This window comes from Triticum aestivum, chromosome 5A, assembly GCF_018294505.1.
Source record: "Triticum aestivum cultivar Chinese Spring chromosome 5A, IWGSC CS RefSeq v2.1, whole genome shotgun sequence".
NCBI classification, from domain to species: Eukaryota; Viridiplantae; Streptophyta; class Magnoliopsida; order Poales; family Poaceae; genus Triticum; species Triticum aestivum.
Window position 1 is genome coordinate 455812428 of NC_057806.1, and position 26011 is coordinate 455838438.

Here is a 26011-nt window from a genome sequence, read left to right on the forward strand (position 1 = left end):
ATGGCCTCCATGATAATGAGTGTGTCCTCCCGAGTTCGGGGTAAAACGAGGCTTCTGCTGGGCTCCAGAATTATACTTCCCTTGTCCATACTTCCTTTTGCGGCTGTCTATCTGTTGCTGCTTGCCTTCAATCATAAGGGCCCTATCTACCAAATCCTGGTAGTTATTGAATGTTGCCATCATCAACTGCATGCTCAGCTCATCATTCAACCCTTCCATAAACTTCTCCTACTTCGCGGCATCTGTGGCCATATCATCTGGGCATAGCGAGCTAACTTACTAAACTCATCCATGTACTGCCCCACAGTACGATTTCCCTGGCGTAAGTTGCGAAACTCACGCTTCTTCATACTCATAGCTCTTGTAGAGACATGGGCTCTGCGGAAAGCTTGCTGAAACTGATCCCAAGTGACATTGGCTATGGGAAAAGTGGTTGTGTAATTCTCCCACCATGAGGCTGCTGGTCCATCCAATTGATGTGTGGCAAAGCGCACCTTCTCAGCATCTGTGCAACCTGCGGTGGTCAACTCCCTTCCAATCCCGCGGAGCCAGTCATCAGCAACTATCGGCTCGGCGCTACTGGAAAACACTGGTGGATTCAACCTCAAAAAACGAGCTAAGTTGTCAACTGGAGGTGGTGGCGGTGGATTGTTGTTGTTGTTGTTGCCCTGGTTCTGGACTAACAGCTACATCAAGGCATTCTGCTGTTGGATCAGCTGGGTGAGCGCCGGTGGGAAAACAAATCCGGGGTCACATCTTGGAGGCATCTGATAAGTTTAGAGGGGAGAGATTAGAATAGAGTGGGGTCTAAGGGGATATCACTACCCATATGCACATGAGACAAACACATTCATATCACGCCACTCAATTCAAACAAGGGCATACAATCGATCTAGCTACCGTTACATAGTACTCAGACTATTCTATATACATGCGGTATACTACTGATAATATGGTGGTCGACTAAAAAATTTGATCAGAAGAAAATTCCATGATATCTGCTCCAGCTTTGTCTTCATAGTCATCATCACTGTTGGGGTCGGAGTCAGTGTCGTCGATGATGATGTAGTCCTCGGGATGATCGTCATCTCCTCTTGGTGCTGGGTCTCCCATGAATACTCCTAGCTTCTTCTTTAGGTCTTCATTCTTCTCCAGTAGAACTGCAATTTTCTCTTCATATCCATCGCGGGTAGACTTGAGTTACTCTTCTAGCTCCATGTTCCTAGTCATCACCTTCTTCAGGTCTATCATGCTGGCGCACATCTGGTTCTCCTGTCGACGAATGTGTTGGTTTAACTCCTGGATGTAGGCGGCAATGGACTTGTCCCTCCTGGTGTTGATCATCTTCCATTGCTCATCTCGGCGTCCACATATCTAGTAGATGGTGCTCTTAAGATCCTTGCGGTAAACTTTGCCGATGCGTCCCATGGCGATGTGAGCTGCCATGCTCTTTCCTAGACTCCAGGTTGGTGCATCAAAGGAAAACTCTATGGGCTCAGTAACTGGTACGAATGTTCTTCCTGCAACATGTACTTAAACTGTCCAGCACTCTTCTTCTGATAGAGTGGCGGTGTAGGTCATGGTGAAGCTTGGTATTCCGATGTTCAGGTATCTAGTGACTTCCTTCAAGTGTCGTCCAAAAGGGGTGTCTTCATCCAGTTGAGCAAACTTGTTCCTTGAATCCGTCATCTATAGAGTGGAAAGTGGAGAAGAGTCAGAAATGAGTAGAGAAGAGTGACCTATGGCTCATCTTAGTGGTCGCGTTCTATAGTCAACGTGGGCTCTGATACCTTCTTGTAGCGATCCGACCTCAGACGGTCAAATCTCTATGCATAAGTGTCATCCCTGAATCGATAATGCTGACACACACAGTACTTGAAGGATTTGTAATAGAGTTTCAATCACACACTTATTACATCGAATATCTCAAAAGAGAGTACTTATTACAATAATATGGCTGAAGGCCATTTAATGAAGATAACATCGGAAGGCTTGGAAGATAAAGCAGGTCCATCAACTCCAACGGCATAGCTGAGTGCAAGACAACGACCTAGCGTACCTTACTCTTCATCTGAAAAGTCTGCAACATAATACGTTGCAGCCCGAAACGGGTTAGCACATGGAATATGCTGACAAAATAACACTGTAGAGCAATGAACATGTAGAAGCTATATCTATATGCATATTTGGCTGGTGGAGGCTCTATGGTTATTTTTGTAGAAAGCTAATTTTTTCCTACAACAAAAGAATAAATTTTATTTAACTACAAAATTTGTTGAAAACGTTGAGAAGGTTCCTCCAACTCAATCCCAAATTAATAATCATCGACCCAACAAATTAATTAATAGAGTGATGAGATCAAATCAATAATTCAAGTACCAAATACACAAGATGTCCATAACAGGGGACACGGCTAACGATGATTAGTTTATACACTCTCCAGAGGTTTACGCACTTTTCCCCACAAGACTCAATCTCCTCCGTTAGATTTCTCGCACTACATGGTGTTTGAGAAACGGATGACCGAGACATAGTCTTTCAGAAGCATTAACTCTTTACTCTGGGTAGACTGTACCACCTACATCCCCTACATCTACTAGCCTACCACTGAAAGAGGTCACACAACTTAGTCAACTATGCCAGAGCCCATAATGGCTTGTGGCTGCACACGGAAGTTTCTAGCATGAATAATCTTATGATCCCTTTGAGCCTGGGTGGCAAACCGTAGGATGATCACACGGGTACTCCGGGATATCCCAGGACAACACTGGATTGCTCCAGGTGCCCAGAAAACCACTGGGTGCTCCAGGGTGCCTCAACCAATCCACCCAGATATGTATTAAAGTAGCCCCTTAAGTTTAACCATTAATTAAAACTCTCACATCTGTCATGGATCACTCAAACCAAACCACGTCTATGGGCATAGCATAGCAGTATAAGCATAACGTAGAAATAACTCCCAGGGTTTGAAAAAAAGGCAATAGGTACTACCTCATAACTACTTCCCAGTACCCACATGTTATCAAATCCTACTCATGCAATTTTTGAGGGTTGAAACTAGTGCATAAAAATTGGGTATGAAAAGTATGATCAAAGTGTTACTTGTCCTGCTGACGATCTGAAAACCATAGTGATTCGTAGTAGCACGCTTCACACTCCGGAAACTCTATCGCAAGTAAACAATAGCATACATAAGCACTCAATCATAGATGCAAGGGTAATACTCGAATGAAAAGATCCAACTCGAAAGTACAAGTGAAGAGCTTCGATATGCAAAAAGAATCAATCGAATCGGAGCTACGAAACTCAAACTACGGTCAAAAAAAGTTCGAATTCAAATGTGCTTGCAACAAAATTTTAAATTCTCAAAACCATGTTCAAGTTGATTAGCTGGAAAGAGGTGTTCGAGACGAAGATTTTGGCGTTGGTTTCACTGGATTTGGACGAAGGGTTAAAAAGTTGCGAGCGTTTGAAGATCATGGGCTATTCTGCGATAAAAATAATCGCGGATAGGTCCCTGGCCGAAAATAAAATAAAAAGAAAAGGCTAAAGAGCGAACGTTCGTTAACAGAGACGAACGAACGAATGCGTTCATGAATAGATTCGTTCGGGCGAGCGTTCGCTAAATAGCGGAACCGAAAAAAAATCCAATCTAACCGATTGATACGTCTCCAACGTATCTATAATTTTTGATTGCTCCATGCTATATTATCTACTGTTTTGGACATTATTGGGCTTTATTATCCGCTTTTACATTATTTTTGGGACTAATCTATTAACCAGAGGCCCAGCCCAGAATTGTTGTTTTTTGCCTATTTCAGAGTTTCGCAGAAAAGGAATATCAAACGGAGTCCAAACGGAAAGAAACCTTCGGGAATGTGATTTTCTCACCGAACATGATCCAGGAGATTTGGACCTACGTCAAGAAATAAAGGAGGAAGCCACGAGGTAGGGAGACGCGCCTACCCCCCCCAGGCGTGCCCTCCATCCTCGTGGGCCCCTTGTTGCTCCACCGACGTACTCCTTCCTCCTATATATACATGCGTACCCCAAACGATTAAATACGGAGCCAAAACCTAAATCCATCGCCGTAACTTTCTGTATCCACGAGATCCCATCTTGGGGCCTGTTCCGGAGCTCCGCCGGAGGGGGCATCCATCACAGAGGGCTTCTACATCAACACCATAACCCCTCCGATGAAGTGTGAGTAGTTTACCTCAGACCTTCGGGTCCATAGTTATTAGCTTGATGGCTTTTTCTCTCTTTTTGGATCTCAGTACAATGTTCTCCCCCTCTCTTGTGAAGATCTATTCGATGTAATCTTCTTTTTGCGGTGTGTTTGTTGAGACCGATGAATTGTGGGTTTATGATCAAGAGTATCTATAAACAATATTTGAATCTTCTCTGAATTCTTTTATGTATGATTGGTTATCTTTGCAAGTCTCTTTGAATTATCAGTTTGGTTTGGCCTACTAGATTGATCTTTCTTGCAATGGGAGAAGTGCTTAGCTTTGGGTTCAATCTTGCGGTGTCCTTTCCCAGTGATAGTAGGGGCAGCAAGCACGTATTGTATTGTTGCCATCGAGGATAACAAGATGGGTTTTTTATCATATTGCATGAATTTATCTCTCTACATCATGTCATCTTGCTTAAGGCGTTACTCTGTTTTCATGAACTTAATACTCTAGATGCATGCTGGATAGCGGTCGATGAGCGGAGTAATAGTAGTAGATGCAGGCAGGAGTCAGTCTACTTGTCTCGGACGTGATGACTATATACATGATCATACCTAGATATTCTCATAACTATGCTCAATTCTGTCAATTGCTCAACAATAATTCGTTCACCCACCATAAAATATTTATGCTCTTGAGAGAAGCCACTAGTGAAACCTATGGCCCCCGGGTCTATCTTCATCATCATATTAATCTTCCAATACTTAGTTATTTCCTTTGCTTTTTACTTTGCTTTTATTTTACTTTGCATCTTTATCACAAAAATACCAAAAATATTATCCGATCATATCTATCAGATCTCACTCTTGTAAGTGAGCGTGAAGAGATTGACAACCCCTTATCGCGTTGGTTGCGAGGAATTATTTGTTTTGTGCAGGTACGAGGGACTCGCGCGTAGCCTCCTACTAGATTGATACCTTGGTTCTCAAAAACTGAGGGAAATACTTACGCTACTTTGCTGCATTATCCTTTTCTCTTCAAGGAAATCCAACGCATTGCTCAAGAGGTAGCACCGATCCAACACGAAAAACAAAAAAACTGGGCAACGGCGACGGTTTTTACCGGTTCGTCGAAAAATATCAGCGGCGGCGAGATCCGGCGAGGCAACGGCGGGGCGGGGCATTGTCGTAGGCGGCGGGGGGGGCGCTGTGGCTGCTACTTGGGCAGCGGCGGCTGGCAGCTTGGGGGAAAAGGGAGCCGAGGCGGCTCCTTATAAAGAGGGGGGCAAGGCGGCGGCGGGGTGGCTTGGGCAAGGGGGCACCAGCCTCGGGAGGCGGGTCCGAGCCGGACACGGCTGGTGGCGGCGAACCTCAGGACCCCGTCCCGAGTCGGCGGGGAAGGCGGCGCGGCTGGGCCTTAGGCCCAGTCGTGCAGGAAACTTTTTTTTTTAAAAAAAATCTGCCAAAACAAAAATCCTAATAAAATATAAAGAAAATCTAAAAATAGCAATAAAAATTTTCACCGTCTAAATAAAATATTTATACCAAAGTGAACATTTTTCTGACCTAAAATGCATATTTTTCTAATTCAAATAAAATAGCAATAAAATCCCAAATAAAATATTTATTTGATTTAAAAAAATTCCTCCAATATTCCTCTATTTTTGAATAAGTCATATTTATCCTCTCTCTTTTATTTTTAATATTGGAAATATTTGGAGAGAAAAAAATTAAAACCAAATTGATCCTCTTTTCAAATTTGAGAAAAATTCAAATATGAAAACTTATGAAATCCCCAACTCTCTCCTTGGGTCCTTGAGTTTCTTAAGATTTTTAGGATCACAACCAAAATGCAAAAAAAATGATATGCATATAATGACCTATGTATAACATCCAAATTGAAAATTGGGATGTTACATGGCTAAACATAAACACGTCGATAATTGTGTAAGAGAATCTGGGCTGGTTTCTGTGGCAATTTTCGAGGCTGGTAGTGAGTTTCATGTGAATGTCCTCGATCACCAATAAGGTTGTTCCGAATACACATGACATACCCTACCAACACGTGGAAGTTCAGGAGGAATCCTTCTTGGGGTACATACCACAACCACGGGTTTGTTGGCCTTTTCGACTGGTGAATTTCACATCAAGGTTCACCTACGAAACATGGATGATAATTTCACATGGAGCCTAGTAGCGCTCTAGGGCTACCCAAGATGAGCATAAGTCCGCTTTCCTTCGGGAATTGGTGAACCTGGCCAAGGATAACCCACATCCAATTCATATTGGGGGGGGGGGACTTTAATATCCTTAGATAGAAGGAAGAGAAAAATAATGAATGCCTTGATAGTCACCGGCCTTTTCTGTTCATTGTTGTGATTGATAGTTTGAATCTTCGGGAAGCCAGTACGTAGAGGCGGAAATTTACTTGGGCCAATAACCGATCTATTCCAACATACGAGAAACTCGATAGGGTACTCATGGCTACTGAATGTGAGTTAAAATTAATATCATGTGGTAACTGTGCAGGCCCTAGAGCGCATTGAGGCATTATCAGATCATGCACCCATCATTCTTGATACTAACTCTATGAGTACATCTATGTGCTGCCCTTTCAAGTTTGAATTGGGATGGTTGCATCGGAGTGGCTTTGGAGACATGATCAAGAATGTATGGGAGAGGCTTGCCATTGGTCGTACGCCTATTTAGAAATGAAACTTTAAAATAAAGGCCACAAGGCAGTATATCTCTGGATGGGAGAAACACCAATGGTTTGTACAAAAAATAAAAACAATGTCTCTTCGCCATCATTGAATGACCTCGACTAAATCGTTGAGACTCTCATCTTGTCGCAATAAGAGATTGAACTAAAAAATCAATCCAATGAGAAGATTGCACGCCTTTTGTGGTAAGAGGAAATCAAATATTACCAACGATCCAAAGCCAACTCCATTTTGAAGGGAGACGGTAATACACGATACTTTCAATTGGTTGCCAATGAGCGACATAGAAATAAGTGTATCTTCTCTCTCCAATAAGATGGGGGGCGGATTGAAGGTCGGGCGAAGCTCAAAAGTTATAGCATTAATTACTACAAGTCTTTATTCGGGGCGCCAGATGAAGGGAATTTTACCCTCAATGAGACCCGAACAGATGATGTTCCACAAGTCTTGGTAGAAGAGAAAAATATCATCACGACAATATTCTCAGAGGAGGAGGTGAATGTTGCGGTGTTCCAAATGGAATTTAACAAAGCTCCATGCACTGATGGCTTCCCACGCAAAATTCTATCAGAATTTCTGGGAAGTTGTCAAGACTGACCTCGTGGAGTTGTTCAATTGTCTTCATGTCGGCCAACTTGAAATGTTTAGTCTTAATTTTTGCGAGATCGTGTAGTTGCCGAGAATTAAGGAGGCTAGGCGGATTCAACAATTTAGACCCACATGTATCCTTAATGTCAACTTCAAGATTTTCACCAAAGTGGGCACTAATCGGCTTAACATGGTTGCAGACGATGCCGTCTGACCATCTCAAACTGCTTTCATGCAAGGAAGAATATACTCGATGGAGTAGTGATCCTACATGAGACTGTTCACGAGATGCACCAGAAAAGCATGAGTGGAGTAGTTTTCAAGATTGATTTTGAAAAGGCCTATGATAAGGTCAAATGATGCTTCCTTCAACAGACCCTAAGAATGAAAGGATTCTTCGATAAATGAAGTGAGTGGATCCAAAATTTGTTACTGGAGGTAGTGTGGATGTCAAAGTAAATGATGACGTAGGCCATTACATTCAAACGAAAAAATGATTATGTTAGGGTGACCCCATGTCCCTAATGTTAATTAACATTGTTGTTGATATGTTAAATGTTCTGATTGAGGGTGCTAAGCAGGATGGTCAGATTGCAGGAGTAGTGCCACACCTCGTGGATGATGGCCTCTCCATTTTGCAATATGCTGATGATGCGATTCTTTTTATGGAACATGACCTAGACAAGGCCCGAAATCTGGAACTCTTGCTTTCGGCGTTTGAGGAAATATCGACCTTAAAATTAACTTCCGTAAAAGTGAATTATCCTGCTTTGGAGAAGTCAGTGAGGCGGCAGCTGATTATGCTACCTATTTGGTTCTGCGCAAGGCCAATTCCCGATTAAATATTTGGGAATTTTGATTCATTATCGGCATCTCACTATTGCGGAGTGGAAACATATAGAGGAGCATTGAGAGAAACGCTTCAGCAGTTGGAAGGAAAGTTGCTCTTTGTTGGAGGACAACTAGTCTTGATCAACTCGGTTCTCACAAATATGGTTATGTATATGCTTTCTTTTTACCAACTCTCAAGAGGGATCTTGCAAATGCTAGATTATTTTACATCCAGATTATTTTGGCAAGGAGACAATGAAACTAATAAATACAGACTGGCAAAATGAAGCGTGGTTTGCAGGCCTAAAGACCAAGGTGGTCTTGGCATTCATGACCTGCAGGTCAAGAATGATGTCTTACTTAGTAAATGGTTGTTCAGACTTCTTACTGAGGATGGCGTTTGGCAAATCCTGCTGTGCAACAAGTATTTATGCCAAAAAGTTGTATCTCGGGCCTACGGGAAACCTGGTGATTCACATTTTTGGGAAAGTCTAATGGCGGGAACATATTTTTTGCTTTGGATCCTTCGCGATTAAAGGCATGTCTCGGATCATTTCTGGGAGGACAACTGGCTAGGCAATGCCAGTCTCTAAGAACAATATACAACTTTGTATCGGATAGTTCACTATAAGAACGAAACTCTTGCGCATGTGCTCAGTTCTTTTCCATTGGATATTTCTTTTAGGCAGGATTTTAATGACCCCTGTTTTGTGTCATGACAAAATCTTTTGTCCTAATTGGATACGATTAACCTAAGTAAAGGACGAGATGTGTTCAATTGGAACCTCACTACATCTGGGTCCTTCGGAGTTAGAAGTCAAAGATTCCACTAAAAGTTACGATCTTCATGTGGTATCTTCAGAGGGGAGTGGTGCTCGCCACAGATAACCTCGCTCGTGGCAACTGGCGGGAAAGTAAGAAGTGTAGTTTTTGTACTCATAACAAGACAATCAGACACCACTTTTTTCAGTGCAAGTTTGCACGTTTTACGTGGTCAATCATCCAAATAGCATCTAATCTGCATCCGCCCACATGTGTTGCCAATATTTTTGATTATTGGTTGGACGGTATTCCTTATATGTTCAAAATGCTAATAAGGGCGGAAGCATATGCCTTATTATGGTTGCTTTGGCTATGTAGAAATGATCTGGTTTTATTGACAAAAACTCTTCTCCTTTGCAGATTATTTTTCGCTGTACGCATTCGTACATGGCCTATACTTCACTGTACGGAGTTCCAACCGCTGCTCAAGGCGGAGTGTACGCAATTGGAGCGGAATGCCCATGGAGGTTTTTCCCAACATGGGTGACAGCATAACCTCCATATATGCCCATCACTTCATTCGACATAGGCATAGTGATGGTCCTATTTGACTCTACTCGTGCCAATATGTCAATTTTTATCTTGTTTCAGACTATTTCTGTTTGGCTGTGTGCACTCTAACTATGCAGAGGCAGGGTATTACTCATCATGATTTGTATCCTCTTAATGCCATCTTATGAGCTAATAAAAGCGCCATTTATCCAAGAAGAAAAAAGTCACACATGGAGTGGAAGTTATAGCTTTGTCCTAAGTCAGGCTTCTTCAAGTTTGACCAAAATATAGAGAAAAATTATCAACATCTAAAGCATTAAACTAGTTTCATAAGATTCATTTCAAAATAATTTTCTGTGCTATATATATTTTATATTATAGATATTAGCACATTTTCCCTCTAGACTTAGCCAAATATAGAGAAGTATGACTTAGTTCAAAGCTATAATTCAATTTGTTTGGAATTGAGGGACTAGTGGACAATTGTTATCAAATAATCCATTAGACATTCTGCAAAAAAAGGGAAATGTTTCCAGCCGGCAGACCGGCCGAAGCTTTCGGCCGGACCCGTGCGGGTCGTGCGATCCCTTTTGATTGTGGGTCTAGCGATCCCCCGCACTAGACATAGGCAGGCCCACACATCTTTTTTTTCAAACAACCTTATCTTCTTCCCCACATCCTCTCCTTTCTTCCCCTTGCAGCCTTCTTTCTTCCTCGCCACGAACGACGAAGCTTTGATGTTTTTGCTACCAGATGCTTGCACTAGTGCTTCAAACGGCATGGATCGGGGCCGGCGTAAAGATGACCAGCGGTGCTCAAACTGCCGTCGTCACCAAACTGCAACGACTACCTGCTGCTAGGAGAGCAGAGATGCCACAGCTACCTGCTGCCATGGCCAAAACCGCGTGTATACAGTGTTGCATCCATGATCTAAAAAAGCTTCAACCACAGTTGAAAAAAGCTTCAACCATAGATAGAAAAGTTTCAATCGGCACTGCCCAACTAAAAAAGCTTCAACCATAGATAGATTTTGCTACTGTCGGCGAGGGTTTTTGCTACATCCATCACGGCTGAGCTGTGACCTCGTGCTGGCGGCGACAATGATTTGCTGCAACCGTTGTCATTTTTTGCTACGACCGATGATTTTTTTGCTACATCCATTCAACGACACATTTTTTTGCTACCATGGAAAGCTGCATCCAGCTGTATGTTTCGTTGACGGAGCTACGTCCCCGCGACGACGGAGGTTATTTTGCTGCAACGGTCGTTGGCTTTTGCTACGACCAACGAGAAAAAATGCTACATCCATTAGTGGCGCATATGTGCCGCTGGACGACGGCGACAATGATTTTGCTGGGAACCAAGGGGCCCCCGTGCTACAACCATGGCAGCCCGGGGAGTTGCAACCGCGACGCCGAGAGAGCAGCAAACGGCGGTGCCCCATGCTACAACCATGGAATCAAAAATCTACATCCAGTCAAGGGGTTTGCTAGAACCGACGGGGGAGATGCTGGAACTAGTTTTGGCCGGGAGCTGCAAACATTGCCGGGGGAAGCTCGAACCAGTGTCGCCGGAAGCTGCAACCGTTGGCTGGAACTGCTGGAACCAGTAGGAAAAAACGCTGAAAATGACAACCACCAGAGCTGCACTCGTGCCACAGCGGCGACCTTCTTAGCTGCAACCATCGTCGTATTTTGCTACTACCGGGGAAGAAATTTGCTACATCTATCATAAGAATAGTTGCATGGTGCCACGACCGGCAGACTTTTTTTTGCTGGAACTGGCTACTAGTGGAGCTGCAACCAGGCAGTGAAGATGCTAGAACCGTTGCCTACGAAAGCTGAAACCAGTGTCTTTTTTGCTTCAATCAAGGAAGCGGTGCTGAGACGACGACATGCGCCGCCACGGTGAGCTGCAACCGGCACCAGCAAAGCTACATCCGACTTTTCGTTTTGCTGCAATGATTCTAATGGGCTTAATCCCATGAGACGGCGGCGGGGATCAACGGACGGTGCCACCTGTGCGTCGAGCACTCATAGCGAGGGCGGTGGGGCAGCACAACCGGATGATGCAACCATGGAGTTGCGCGCTACAACTGTTGCCGGCCGCTGCCGGGAACGGCGCTGCCAGAGCAGCGACGCATACACGGCCAGAAGATGCAAGATGAGGCGCTGATGGCGAGGGGCACGAACAGCGACGGCGAGGTTGCAAGCACAACGACGGCGAGGTAGAGGACGGCTGGGAGCGGGACGGCCCGCGGCGCTTGCCATGGCTCCGCTCACCCGCGTGAGTTATCGAGGGAAAAGAAGACGGGAGAGGTAGACGATGCAGGGAGGGCTTGATCTGACGGTTCGTAGACACGGTATCGGACGCTTGGGGTGTGACCGACCCAACTATTGGGCCGGCGCGCCGGCGCCTAGTGCTGTCCCAAAAAAAAAACATTAGACAAAGCGTGTCATGGTATGTCCTGGTCAGCTGCTTTTGTTTTAGGCGTAAATCTTGCCCGGCTGCTCAAATTAGTTTTTCTGAAGTGTGATTTGTCCAACTTCTGGAAAAAATGACTTTGGCCCTATCTCTTGCCTACAGCGAGAGGGGAGGAACCGCCCTGGGCCGGCCCATGAGCGCGAGAGGCCACAACCTTCTTTTATAATTTTTATATTTACATTTTAGTTTTTTATATTTTTGCTTCATTTTTGTATTTTTGTTTATACTTTTAAATTATATATATATATATATATATTTATATATATATATTATACCAAAAACACTCTACAAAAATATTTGCAAAAAACGTTGAGTAAGTATTTAAAAAATGTTGAACAAGTATATGAAAAATATTAATCAAACATTGAAAAAAATGTTGAATGTGTATAGAAAAATTGTTGGTCATGTATTAAAACAATATGAAATGTTTTGATCATGTATATAATTTTTTTAATCAAGCATTTCAATAAAAATGTTGAACAAGTATTTGAAAACTTTTAGTCAAGCATTTATGAAATATTAAATGTGTATACAAAAAAATGTAGACTATATATTAAAAAATGGTAATTTTTCATTTTAAAAATCTTAATCAAGCATTTATAAAATGTTACATGTGCGTAGATAAATGTTAATCTTGTATTCCAAAAATGTTGAGAATGTGTATAGAAAAAATGTTGACCATGCACTAACAAAATGCTAATATTGTATAGAAAAAATGTTGACCAATCATTAAAAAATGTTAATCAAACATCTGAAAAATGTTGAAAAGTGTATAAAAATATGTTGACCATGTATTAAAAAAATGTTAAACTTGTATTTAAAAAACAATGTGGTATAGAGAAAATGTTCACGATGTGTTCAGAAATGTTAAACTTGTATTTGAAAAATATTAAATGTGTATAGAGAAAAATGTTGACCTTGTACTAAAATAAAGTAAACTTGTCATTGAAAAATGTTAAATGTGTATAGAAAAAGTGCTGATCATGTAATCAAAAAATGTTAAACCTGTATCTAAAAAATGTTAATCAAGTATTTGAAAAGGAATGTTAAATATGTGTAGGAAAATATTGACCATGTATTCAAAAATATGGTAAATTACTATTTGGAAAATGTTAGTCAACCATTTTAAAATTGCATAAATTTGTATAAAAAATGTTGAACATGTATTGAATAAAAGTTAATCTTATATTAGAAAAATGTTAGCTGTGTGTAAGAAAAATTTATTAGGTATATACCAAAGATATGTATAGAATAACAAAGAAACCCAGAGAGGAAAACAAAAGAAATCCAAGAATAACAAGAAAAGAAGCAAACATAACCAGAGAAAGATTAAAAAAAGATAAAGAAAATAAGAAAGCTAGTGAAAACCAAGAAAGAAACAAAGAAAACTGAAGAAAAAAATAAAAAAGGAAAAAGCAATAAAAACTAAGAAAGAAACATAGAAAAAAGGAAATAAACCAATAAAACAGAGAAAGAAGCAAAGAAAAACCAGTAGAAAAAAGGGAAAACGAATAGAAAATCCGCCTCATTTCCTTAAAGTAGGACGTGTCCTTGTAACAAAACACAAACTTGCTAGTGACGTAGTGGCTCGCGTTGGCGAAGGTCATTAACGTCAGAACGAAGCAAAGTTCTTTGGGCCAAGTTTGGGCCCAAACAAAACAATTCGGAGAAGAGGAGCCTGAACAGGTAGCTCTAAAGCCAGAAAAGGTGCATACCATGATAAATTGCAATTTTCTAAAAAAAATCATAAATTGCGTTGAACTTTTGTACTATACTAGCACAAATGCCCGTGAGTTGCAACAGAGAAGTAATTAACATGCCCACCAGAACGTATATTAATGCGACATGACAACATCTGGCGGTGCCACCTGATGACAGCAGGGATATGCATGCCGAGGTTGAAATCTACCCCCTCCCTTTGTTCGGGTTATCTCATGAAAGTCTTAAAATGGATTATTAACGCAAAATTGGGGGACTCCGGAAGGATTAATTCATTAATATAGGGTCTCTCGCTCATAGCAAAAATCACGAAATCTGGTGTTACTTACAATTTTAATTTATATTGAAAGAACCTTCTATACAAATCCAAAAAAATTATTTGTTTAGAGCCAATCGGCCATGCTAACCTAAATCCATTTAATTCCTTTGCTCCCTCTGTTCCTTGGTTACTGAAGTGGCTTCCCAATTTTCACGTAATTTAAAAATGTATATAAATTGATGTATTCTCGTGCAAATAATCAATGTGAGACTTTTTATTTAAATAATGAACCTATTTTTTTAGCACAAACACATGCTAAGTCAGCTGGTTGGGGCCTTTGGGAAGGAAGGATTCCGTAGTCAGCGGAATAAAAGGTGCAATGCAGGCTCACCTAACATATTTTATTTAGGGTCCCGATAACTGCCACACGTGTGGTGTATCGGGTAGTTGTGCCACACGCCTCGTGTGGGATGAACAGCAACCAGCCCACACACCTACGTGTGGGCAAAATAAGTAACGCTCACACACATCTTTTTTTTTCTCCTGAATCCTCTCACACGCGTGCGTGTGGGCGAAGTTGATAACGCCCACACGCCCGTATGTCAGGCCTCGTACCCTTCTGGTCCCGCACGCGACGCGTGACGCCCACCGCGCGCCCGTAGTTGTCATGGTCCGGACCCTCGTCCATGTTCGTTTATCTGCAGTTGCCATGTCGCTGAACTACGGTTGCCATGTCGGACAACTGCAGTTGCCATGGTTGCTCAACTGCAGTTGCCATGTATAGTCTGATCTAATGTAGTTGCCATGATTTCATAACTTTAGGAGTTGCCACATACTAACACTAGGCAGTTGAGAGAGTTGCCATGTGCTCACAAGCATGCTAGGGCAGTTGCCATGTAAAAAGGAAGAGTTGACATCTGCTTACGTGCACGTTAGGGCAGTTGCCATGTACGTGCACGTTGGGGCAATTGCCATGTACCATGCAAAAACACATGGCAACTCGGTAAAAGACAGTTGCCATCTGCTTATGTGCACACTAGGCAGTTGTCGTGTACCCTGCAAAAACACATGGCAACTCGGGTAAAAAAAGAGTTGCCACCTGCTTATAAAGCACACTAGAGGCAGTTGCCATGTGCGCTGCAAAAACACATGGCAACTAGCAGCTTACGTGTGGGAGAGGAGACGGGCGTGTGGGCGAGATGGCAAATGCCCACACACCAGCCCTTGTGCATGATTGAAAACTGGTGTGTGGGTGAACTGCTAAACGCCCACACACCGGCCCCTCCGTGTGGTAAAACGGATGTGTGGACGAACTATGTCACACACCACACACACGCCTTGTCCTACGTGGCACAGAAAATCAGCCAAATTATATCAAGATTCATGCATATAGTACTGGGCGGTGATGGATGCGTGTGGTCGAGATGGTCAACGCCCACACGTGTGGATATTAACATTTTCGTTTATTTAATATATGTAGCCAATTTAAATGGGGTAACACACACACACTACTCCTTAGTCTATAGAAAAAAAGTGCAATGCAAACCCTCCTAACATACTCCCTTCGTCCGGAAAAGCTTGCCCCTCAAATGAATATATCTAGCACCAAGTTAGTGCTAGATACATCCATTTGAGAAACAAACTTGAGACAAGTTTTTTCGGATGAACGGAGTGCTTATTAACATATTTGGCCAATTTAAATGAAGTAGAAAACATTTAATCTATATAGTGTTCCCTAAAATACTCCATAGTGAGTAATTAGGTTAATAAGCATTATGCCCTAAACAAAGTTATATATTGGTTAACAAAAAGAACTAATAGCATGGTTGAAAACTATGCATTTTTCTGATTAAATTACATATAAAAATTATTTTAATCGGTTGGAAAGCTATACCAAGATCATTTTAACATATTATCTATAAATATTAAAGACCGGGGACCTAAACGGGCTAAAGCCAGAGCGAACTGCGCCTACCGTAGTTGAACATGGAATACTGGACTACGCGCGACAGCGGCTACAAGAGTTGGGCCGAAGCCCATCAGATAGAGAGAAAGGATAGAGACTTTAATATTGGACAGCGGGTTAGTTAAGAAAAACATCACAGGGCTTTTTATAAAATGTATGACGACTGACAAATAGAAGCTCTCCATACTTTACTAGTAAGTAGGTACAGATATAGATATACTTGTTTTTAATAAAATTGCGATGAACTTTTCGAACTGCTATACTAGTTTTTTTTACAAGAGAAATTTTCAATCTATTTATCAATTATGGCAATACAGAGAACACAGGAGGTAATAGAAATTACAACCAGGTCTATGGACCACCTAGCGATGACTACAAATACTGAAGCGAGCCGAAGGCTTGCTGCCGTCATCTCCCCTCCATCACCAGAGCCGGGCAAACCTTATTGTAGTAGACGGTCCGGAAGTCGTCGTGTTAAGGCCCTAAAGGACCAGCACACTGGAGCAGAAACCATCGCCGATGAAGAGAGTTGTGGATCAAAAAGATCAAACTGGAAACCACGCAAACGAAGACGAACAAAAACTGGATCCAAATAGATCCGCCGAAGACCAGCACCGACCGAATCTCATGAGATTCGACGAAGACACACCTCCACACATCCTCTGACAACACTATTCGCACCGTCGGGACGGGAATAGGATGTGGGAGACATTACTGCTACCGCGGGACATCGCCGCCACCACACAGCCCCAACCAAGATGTTCAATCTAGCAAAAACGAGAACAGGGTCCCTCCCGCCGGCGGGGGCCGAGATCCTCCGCACCTTCACAGGCCAAAGGCCACTGGAGGCGGGGCGGATCCGCGGCGGCGCCGACGAAAGGAAGAAGGAGACTTTTCTTTGCTATACTCACTAGTTATTGATCGCATGCAATGCAGTAGTACTTTACTGGAACAAACATTGACTGTTTGAGTCCACTCGTCTCCCGTAACATCCCAAGCAAGCTCCAATCCAACAGGATCTGACCAAGATGACCCCCCCTAGCCCTAGCCAGTACACACGCAGCGCAGGAGCGCGGAGGCGCAGAGGTAGCACCTGGCCATTAAGCCGGGGCACGCGACGCAGCTGCACGCCTGCACTGCCCTGCCCTGCACTGCACCACTGCATGCGCCTGTACTAACCACGCAGTCGCACGCACCGGCCCAGAATCAGATCAGGGCATGCCCCGCCATCTCTTGGGCCAGTTGGCTGGCTTCAAATCAGAACCAGAATTCATCCAGAGCGGTCGATCCATGCATGCCCGCCTGCTGCATTCGCTGCCGGCGCCGGCCCCCCCTCGACCGCTCTCGGCTCCCGCTGCCGCCCGCCCTGCCCCCGCCATGAATCTCCATTTCCATTTCCCCCCAAGCTACTACTGTGCCGGGCAGCGACGCAGGGCCAGGCCAGGCATTTGTTTTTGTCCGCCCCGCCCCGTCGCCGCAGCGGCAGCGATTGACAGCTAAGTCGCCTCATTAAATTTAAGGCTGTGCTGGTGATCGCCACCAGGTGGGATGATGGGGCGCCGAGCATTACACGACAGTGCGGGAGATGTGCTAGGCCCCCTCCCTCCCTTCTCTCCACTGCCCAGCCCAGCCCCCGCTAGAGGACGGGTTGTTAACAAATCCGCCAGCTTTGGAGGAGAGCGGCCCGGTCTCAGTACCACTCCACTTTACTTATACTACGTTGGAGTATTTTGAAACTCTATTTTGAATCTTCCTCTGTAACGGGCCAGCTCAGCTTTGACCGGCTGGTTCCGTGCATGCATGCATTTACCTCGCGTTCAAAAACGGACATGCAGCAGCATGCATGCATGTGACGGCAGAGTGTCGATCGAAAGCAAAGGCTTCATTGAACCCACGGCTGCACGCAGAGATTTTCGTAGACGGGCGAGGGAGGGATTCAAAGCGAGGGCCGGGGCCGGAGGAGGCGTGGCGGTAGCAGACAAGCATGGGAATAGCTAGCGCACAACCAGCACGTACTACTACTACTACCACACCAAGGACCACCACACCATCCATCACCAATTCACCATGTGAGAGGGGAAAAAAAAATACTAGTACCAGTGCATTTAACTGGCCCCTTCCGATACAAAACATTCAGAGCCACATCTAGGCTAGAGACTAGAGAGGAGTTACTTTGACCGCTACTGCTACGACATGCGAAACCATCCTTGACACCCACCCGCCGACGACCAGACCAGACCCAAGAGCTAGCTAAAGAGCAAAAATCCCCTTTTACCACACCAAAATTTAAGAAAAAGGAAGTGCACATGAGCGCATGCATGGCCTCCAGAGCTACAGCTTGTGTTTGCCTGCTTCTCCAATGAAGCGCTGGTGGATGTTGGGCTGCCTGCCGATCGATCCTCAACGGGCAGATGATGGACATCAAAGCTGGAAGCTCAAATCACCACCCAATCTCACAGACTACTCGCCTAATCATGTCCCCATTTCGCTTGCTGAATGAGCGCGAGCTCGCTGCTTCACTGTCTCGTGCCGCCTTGGCCTCCGGGATCCTGAAAAATGTTGCACGCGTTTGCTGTCACTGAAACCGGAAGGGAGCACAGGTGATATGAATGTGCCGCTAGAACTCTGTGCAAGATGAATGCATGGGGCATGGCTGGTGTGGCGCACACGTTCGCTCTGTTGCCAAGTACACATGCCTAGAATATGCGATGCATATATCCGGCTCCAGACTTTAAGAAAATCCGGCCCTGGATGCAGATGAAATGTACTCTGGACGGTACTACGTGCTCCTCTGCGCGCGCGAGAGAGAGCGAGCTCGCAGGTGGTTCTGAAGATTCGGAAAATGTCAAATGCGACGGGCAGATGGGACAATGCATACCACTATTGCACAGCGTACGATGCAGTGTGCTACTACTACCACTACGAGCTGGGTGCTTAAGATAAGCTATAAGATTAATTAGTGGTAATTACCGTATGGGCCTCGGCCGACGACGTGCCGGCGCCAGCAGCGTCGGCGGCTGCGGCGGCGGCGGCCTTCTTGTTCGCCTTCTTGAAGCCGAGCAGCTCCTTCCACCGGATGTTGGGCGCGCGGGGCGCGCGGCCGTGGCGGTCGTCGGCGCGCAGCTCCTCGCGCAGCGTGGTGGGCCGGCCGGGCTGGCCGTGCGGGGCCTCCCGGAGCGGCAGGAGGCGGCCCTTGGAGAAGAGCTCGTCGGCGGCCATCATGGGGCGGCTGCCGACGGAGAACTCGAAGTCGGCGTCCCCGGGCCCGCGCGCCGACAGCGCCGACGCGGGCGGCGGCTCCAGCGCGAAGTCGCTGGAGAAGGACATCCGCGGCGCCATGAAGGACGACTGGTGGTGCTCCGGGTTGTACATGTTAACACATGCCATGCATTGTCCTCACGAGCCTCTTGGCCTTCTCCCCGCGTACCGGCAGGCCGCCGCAGGCAGCCTAGCTCGCCTGAGTGCCTCTAGGGGAGGAGCAGTGGCAGCTGGTCGCCCCCTGGGACTCTCTTGCTGGCTAGCTAGCTACTCGTGGAGTGGAGTGGGGGTGGAGGTCGTGTGTGGGTGGGTGGGTGGCCAATGGATGTACTTGGCGCTGGTCCGTTGCGAGGTGAGTGATGAGTGGTGCGTGGGGCTGGGAGTTATATAGCGGGATGGGGAGTGAGGGAGGGAGCGAGGCTGGCCGCGGCCGGGAGGAGTGAGGAGACTAGTAGAAAACAGGGCTATGGTTCAGGCCGGTTCAGCCCATTAGTCCCGGTTCAGTGTAGAACCGGGACTAATATGGGCATTTGTCCCGGTTCGTGAGCCAGGGGGCCGGCCGGGCCACGTGGGCTATTGGTCCCGGTTCGTCTGGACCTTTTGGTCCCGGTTGGTGGGACGAACCGGGACCAATAGGCCTCGCTCCTGGCCCACCACCATTGATCCCGGTTGGTGGCTTGAACCGGGACCAAAGGCTCCCCTTTAGTCCCGGTTCATGCCACCAACCGGGACCAATGAGGTGCCTATATATACCCCCTCGCGCAAGAGCAGAGCACAATGCTCTGTTTTTTCTGGCCGAGGGGGAGAGGGCTTTGTGGTGCTCTAGCTCACCTCCTATGCACATGAGGTGTTTGATGGAATGCCCGAGCCACACTACTTAAGCTTTCTCCTCTCGAAGCTCGACCTCCAAGCTCCATTTTCCTCGAGATTTGTCTAGATTTAGCGGTCCGTCACACCCCGTCCCCGTCTTCACTGCTGTCGATCACCCGCGCCGATCTCATCACCGACACCACCGTGGTGAACCTCTTGTTCTTATCTTCTTTCTGAAAGGAAAAATATTCTTACTTGTATGTTTAGATAGATACTTGTATCATTTTCTTACATTTATTATTGCATCTTATATAGTGCGATGGTTTTGGTATCCGCCCCCGTCGGCCCTCGTCCTGTCTATGATTCGGATTTGGTATGTATATTATATTTATAACTATTGGTTCATTTATTGTTTATGAAAATTATGCCGACCAACGTGACATAGATTTTATTTATCTAGGATGTATGTGAATCGGAAATGCCAACCGACCCTATTGTCGAGAGGTTAAATTTAGTTGAAGAAGAAAACAATTTGTTGAAGGAAAAAATAAAAAAAATTGAGGAGGAGAAGATGATATTGGAGTTGCATGTTGCGGATGTCGTCGATGATCACAAGATCAAGATGGATGCAATGCGCTTGAAGATTAGAAAGATTAGAAAATATGCCATTCATACCGAGGCTTGGTATCATTATGCCGTTGGATCAATTGTTACCTTGGTTGCGATTATGATCGCATTTGTTTTCGCATTGAAATGTTTTACATAGTTTCAATGTATGGTTTAATTAATTAGATGCTCTGGAGAGCTATATGTTGTTAGATGAGAACTATGTATGCACTTTGGTTTTAATGTGATGATGAACTTCTATTAATTTGGACACTTAATTATATATAATGCACGCAGATGAACCGGCAATGGATGTACGGTGACAGACACACCCGCGAGTACATTAAGGGCGTGCATGAGTTTCTCGATGCGGCTGAGGCAAACAAGCAGAATGGTTTTATGTGTTGTCCATGCACTGAATGTGGGAATACGAGGTCTTACTCTAACCGGAAAATCCTTCACTCCCACCTGCTTTACAAGGGTTTCATGCCACACTATAATGTTTGGACGAGGCACGGAGAAATAGGGGTTATGATGGAAGACGGCGAAGAAGAAGAGTACGATGACAACTATGTGCCCCCTAAATACGGTGATGCTGCAACGGGGGGAGCTAGTGAAGATCAAGAGGAACCAGATGATGTGCCCAATGATGCTGCCACGGGTGAAGCTGCTGAAGATCAAGAGGAACCAGACGATGTGCCCGATGATGATGATCTCCGCCGGGTCATTGTCGATGCAAGGACGCAATGCATTAGTCAAAAGGAGAAGCTGAAGTTCGATCGCATGTTAGAGGATCACAAAAAAGGGTTATACCCCAATTGCGAAGATGGCAACACAAAGCTCGGTACCGTACTGGAATTGCTGCAGTGGAAGGCAGAGAATGCTGCGGCTGACAAATGATTTGAGAAGCTACTGAAAATATTGAAGAAGAAGCTTTCAAAGGATAACGAATTGCCCGCCAGTACATACGCAGCAAAGAAGGTCGTATGCCCTCTAGGATTGGAGGTGGAGAAGATACATGCATGCCCTAATGACTGCATCCTCTACCGCGGTGCATACAAGGATCTGAACGCATGCTCGGTATGCGGTGCGTTGCGGTATAAGATCAGACGAGATGACCCTGGTGATGTTGACGGCGAGCCCCTCAGGAAGAGGGTTCCTGCGAAGGTGATGTGGTATGCTCCTATAATACCACGGTTGAAACGTCTGTTCAGAAACGAAGAGCATGCCAAGTTGATGCGATGGCACAGTGAGAACCGAAAGAAAGATGGGAAGTTGAGAGCACCCGCTGACGGGTCGCAGTGGAGAAAAATCGAGAGAAAGTACTGGGATGAGTTTGCAAAGGACCCAAGGAATGTATGGTTTGCTTTAAGCGCGGATGGCATTAATCCTTTCGGGGAGCAGAGCAGCAATCACAGCACCTGGCCCGTGACTCTATGTATGTATAACCTTCCTCCTTGGATGTGCATGAAGCGGAAGTTCATTATGATGCCAGTTCTCATCCAAGGCCCTAAGCAACCCGGCAACGAAATTGATGTGTACCTAAGGCCATTAGTTGAAGAACTTTTACAGCTGTGGAATGGAAACGGTGTACGTACGTGGGATGAGCACAGACAGGAGGAATTTAACCTTAAGGCGTTGCTGTTCATGACCATCAACGATTGGCCCGCTCTCAATAACCTTTCAGGACAGACAAACAAAGGATACCACGCATGCACGCACTGTTTAGATGACACTGAAAGTATATACCTGGACAAATGCAGGAAGAATGTGTACCTGGGCCATCATCGATTTCTTCCGACCAACCATCAATGTCGAAAGAAAGGCAAGCATTTCAAAGGCGAGGCAGATCACCGGAAGAAGCCCGCCATGCGCACCGGTGATCACGTGCTTGCTATGGTCAATGATTTACACTACGTAATCTTTGGAAAGGGTCCCGGTGGACTAGCTGTTTCGAATGACGCTGAGGGACACGCACCCATGTGGAAGAAGAAATCTATATTTTGGGACCTACCCTACTGGAAAGACCTAGAGGTCCGCTCCTCAATCGACGTGATGCACATGACGAAGAACCTTTGCGTGAACCTGCTAGGCTTCTTGGGCGTGTATGGGAAGACAAAAGATACACCTGAGGCATGAGAGGACCTGCAACGTTTGCACGAAAAAGACGGCATGCCTCCGAAGCAGTATAAAGGGAATCTTCTTTATAAGGATCTGAACGCATGCCAGCTACGCTCTTACGAAAAAAGAGAAAGAAATCTTCTTTGAATGCCTGCTCAGTATGAAGGTCACGACTGACTTCTCGTCGAATATAAAGGGAATAATAAATATGCCAGAGAAAAAGTTTCAGAACCTAAAGTCTCATGACTGCCACGTGATTATGACGCAACTGCTTTCGGTTGCATTGAGGGGGCTTCTACCGGAAAACGTCCGATTAGCCATTGTGAAGCTATGTGCATTTCTTAATGCAATCTCTCAGAAGGTGATCGATCCAGAAATCGTACCAAGGCTAAGGAGTGATGTGGCGCAATGTCTTGTCAGTTTCGAGCTGGTGTTCCCACCATCCTTCTTCAATATCATGACGCACGTCCTAGTTCATCTAGTCGACGAGATTGTCATCCTGGGGCCCGTATTTCTACACAATATGTTCCCCTTTGAGAGGTTCATGGGAGTCCTAAAGAAATATGTCCGTAACCGCGCTAGGCCAGAAGGAAGCATCTCCATGGGCCATCAAACAGAGGATGTTATCGGGTTTTGTGTTGACTTCATTCCTGGCCTTAACAAGATAGGTCTCCCTAAATCGCAGTATGAGGGGAGACTGACTGGAAAAGGCACTCTTGGAAGAGACTCAATAATATGCAGGGACAGATATTCTTGGTCTCAAGCACACTACACAGTTCTACAGAACTCTACCTTGGTGACCCCGTATGTCGATGAACACAAGAACAGTCTGCGCTCCAAACACCCGGAGCAGTGCGACGACTGGATTACATGTGAACACATCAGGACTTTCAGCAGTTGGTTGGAAACACGTCTCAGAGGTGACAACACTCTTTATGATGAGTTGTACTTGTTGTCCAGGGGACCATCTTTGACTGTATTGACTTACAAAGGATACGAGATAAATGGGAATACATTTTACACGATCGCCCAAGATCAAAAGAGCACCAACCAAAACAGCGGTGTCCGCTTTGATGCAGCAACCGAGAGCGGAAATGACACATATTATGGTTACATAGTGGACATATTGGAACTTGACTACGGACCTGATTTTAAGGTCCCTTTGTTTAAGTGCAAATGGGTCAATCTGTTAGGCGGCGGGGTACAGGTAGACCCACAGTATGGAATGACAACAGTGGATCTGAAAAATCTTGGGTACACTGACGAACCGTTCGTCCTAGCCAATGATGTGGCACAAGTTATCTATGTGAAGGACATGTCTACCAAACCGAGAAAAAGAAAAGATAAGGAAGCGAATACATCATACGATGAGCCAAAGCGCCACATAGTTCTTTCAGGAAAAAGGGACATCCTGGGAGTGGACGGCAAGACAGACATGTCTGAAGATTATGAAAAGTTTCATGAAATTCCTCCCTTCAATGTCAAGGCTGACCCAAGCATCGTGATAAACAATGAAGATTATCCATGGTTACGGCGCAATAAGCAAATGACACAAGCGAAGAAAAAGTGAAGACTTTCTCCCGCAACTATTATGATGATACCATGCCAAATTTGTAACAGACGAACATGCTACCATTGTCCGTTTTGTACATGCACATGCTATGTGGGTGAAATTATGATACCAGAGTCATTTAGCTCAAAGAATGAATTAATAGCAAACAGAATAAACTACAAAACTTTTATGAAAATAAAAACAATCAATTAAAATATTATGTTATGATCAACTAAAATAAAACTATAATATTCTTCAATAGCAAAAAGAATATAATTTTTGTGACCTAAAATCAAACTATAAGTATTTAATTGTAAGTATAAATAAAAAATAAATAGCAAAGAAGAAAAATTTTCTATTTTTATAGTAAAGTTATTCATAAACTAGTGATTCACACAAATTTTTAAAAATTCAAATTTAAAGTATTTAAAATTTAAAACTAATGGCACTAATAGAAAGTTTATAATTTTTGTGACCTAAAAGCAAAAAGAAATCACTAAAAAACTGTAAGTATTTAGTTGTAAGTAGAAATAAAAAATAAATAGAAAAAAAATTCTATTTTTATAGTAAAGTTATTCATAAACTAGTGATTCACACAAATTTTTAAAAATTCAAATTTAAACTATTTAAAATTTAAAACTAATGGCACTAACAAAAAGTTTAAAAAATTTTGACCTAAAAGCAAAAAGAAATCACTAAAAAACTGTAAGTATTTAGTTGTAAGTAGAAATAAAAAATAAATAGAAAAAAATTCTATTTTTATAGTAAAGTTATTCATAAACTAGTGATTCACACAAATTTTTAAAAATTCAAATTTAAACTATTTAAAATTTAAAACTAATGGCACTAACAAAAAGTTTATAATTTTTGTGACCTAAAAGCAAAAAGAAATCACTAAAAAACTGTAAGTATTTAGTTGTAAGTAGAAATAAAAAATAAATAGAAAAAAAATTCTATTTTTATAGTAAAGTTATTCATAAACTAGTGGTTCACACAAATTTTTAAAAATTCAAATTTAAACTATTTAAAATTTAAAACTAATGGCACTAATAGAAAGTTTATAATTTTTGTGACCTAAAAGCAAAAAGAAATCACTAAAAAACTGTAAGTATTTAGTTTTAAGTAGAAATAAAAAAATAAAAAACCAAAAAAATATAGAAATAAAAAAGAAAAAACCAAAAAAAATGCCTCCTACTGGGCCTCCACGGCCTAAATACGACTAGAAACCCTACATGGGCCAGGATTCAGGCCCGCAGAAGGCCTAATAGGCCCACAGGCAGTAGCAAGTTTAGGCCCGAAAGCCTGCATTAGAGAGGAGCTCGAATGGGTAGGAACACCAGTGCTTATAAACCAGTGCTGGCGCCCTTCAGCTAGCGATGTGGGACTAAACTTTTGGGCTCGGGGCAGCAAAGGCCATTGGTCCCGGTTGGTGGCACCAACCGGGACTAAAGGGGGCGTTGTTCCCGGTTTGTGCCACGAACCGGGACCAATGCACCCCTTGAGTCCCGGTTGGTGCCACCAACCGGGACCAAAGGCCGCCGCTTCCTGCCCTTTGGACTGCTGAAAATTGGCCTTTGGTCCCGGTTCGTGGCACCAACCGGGACTA

The 26011-nt window shown here is 44.2% G+C and overlaps 1 protein-coding gene across 1 annotated transcript; it reads right to left on the reverse strand.

Annotated features, from left to right (window-relative positions):
• Nucleotides 1-18128: 18128 nt before the first annotated feature.
• On the reverse strand, nt 18129-19676 carry LOC123107156 (uncharacterized). Its single transcript, XM_044529160.1, has 2 exons — nt 19029-19676; nt 18129-18607 (listed from the first exon to the last, which is right to left on the reverse strand). The coding sequence occupies exons 1-2, from the start codon at nt 19443-19445 to the stop codon at nt 18575-18577; spliced, it is 450 nt and encodes a 149-aa protein (XP_044385095.1). The 5' UTR covers nt 19446-19676; the 3' UTR covers nt 18129-18574.
• Between the last annotated feature and the right edge of the window lie 6335 nt (nt 19677-26011).

What these genes read in the sequence shown, in the direction of transcription:
- LOC123107156 (XM_044529160.1), bottom strand. Translation starts at nt 19,445, where the DNA reads ATGGCATGTGTTAACATGTACAACCCGGAGCACCACCAGTCGTCCTTC. An exon ending in CGTCGGCCGAGGCCCATACG is followed by an intron (nt 18,608 to 19,028) that starts GTAATTACCACT and finishes AACATTTTTCAG; the next exon opens with GATCCCGGAGGCCAAGGCGG.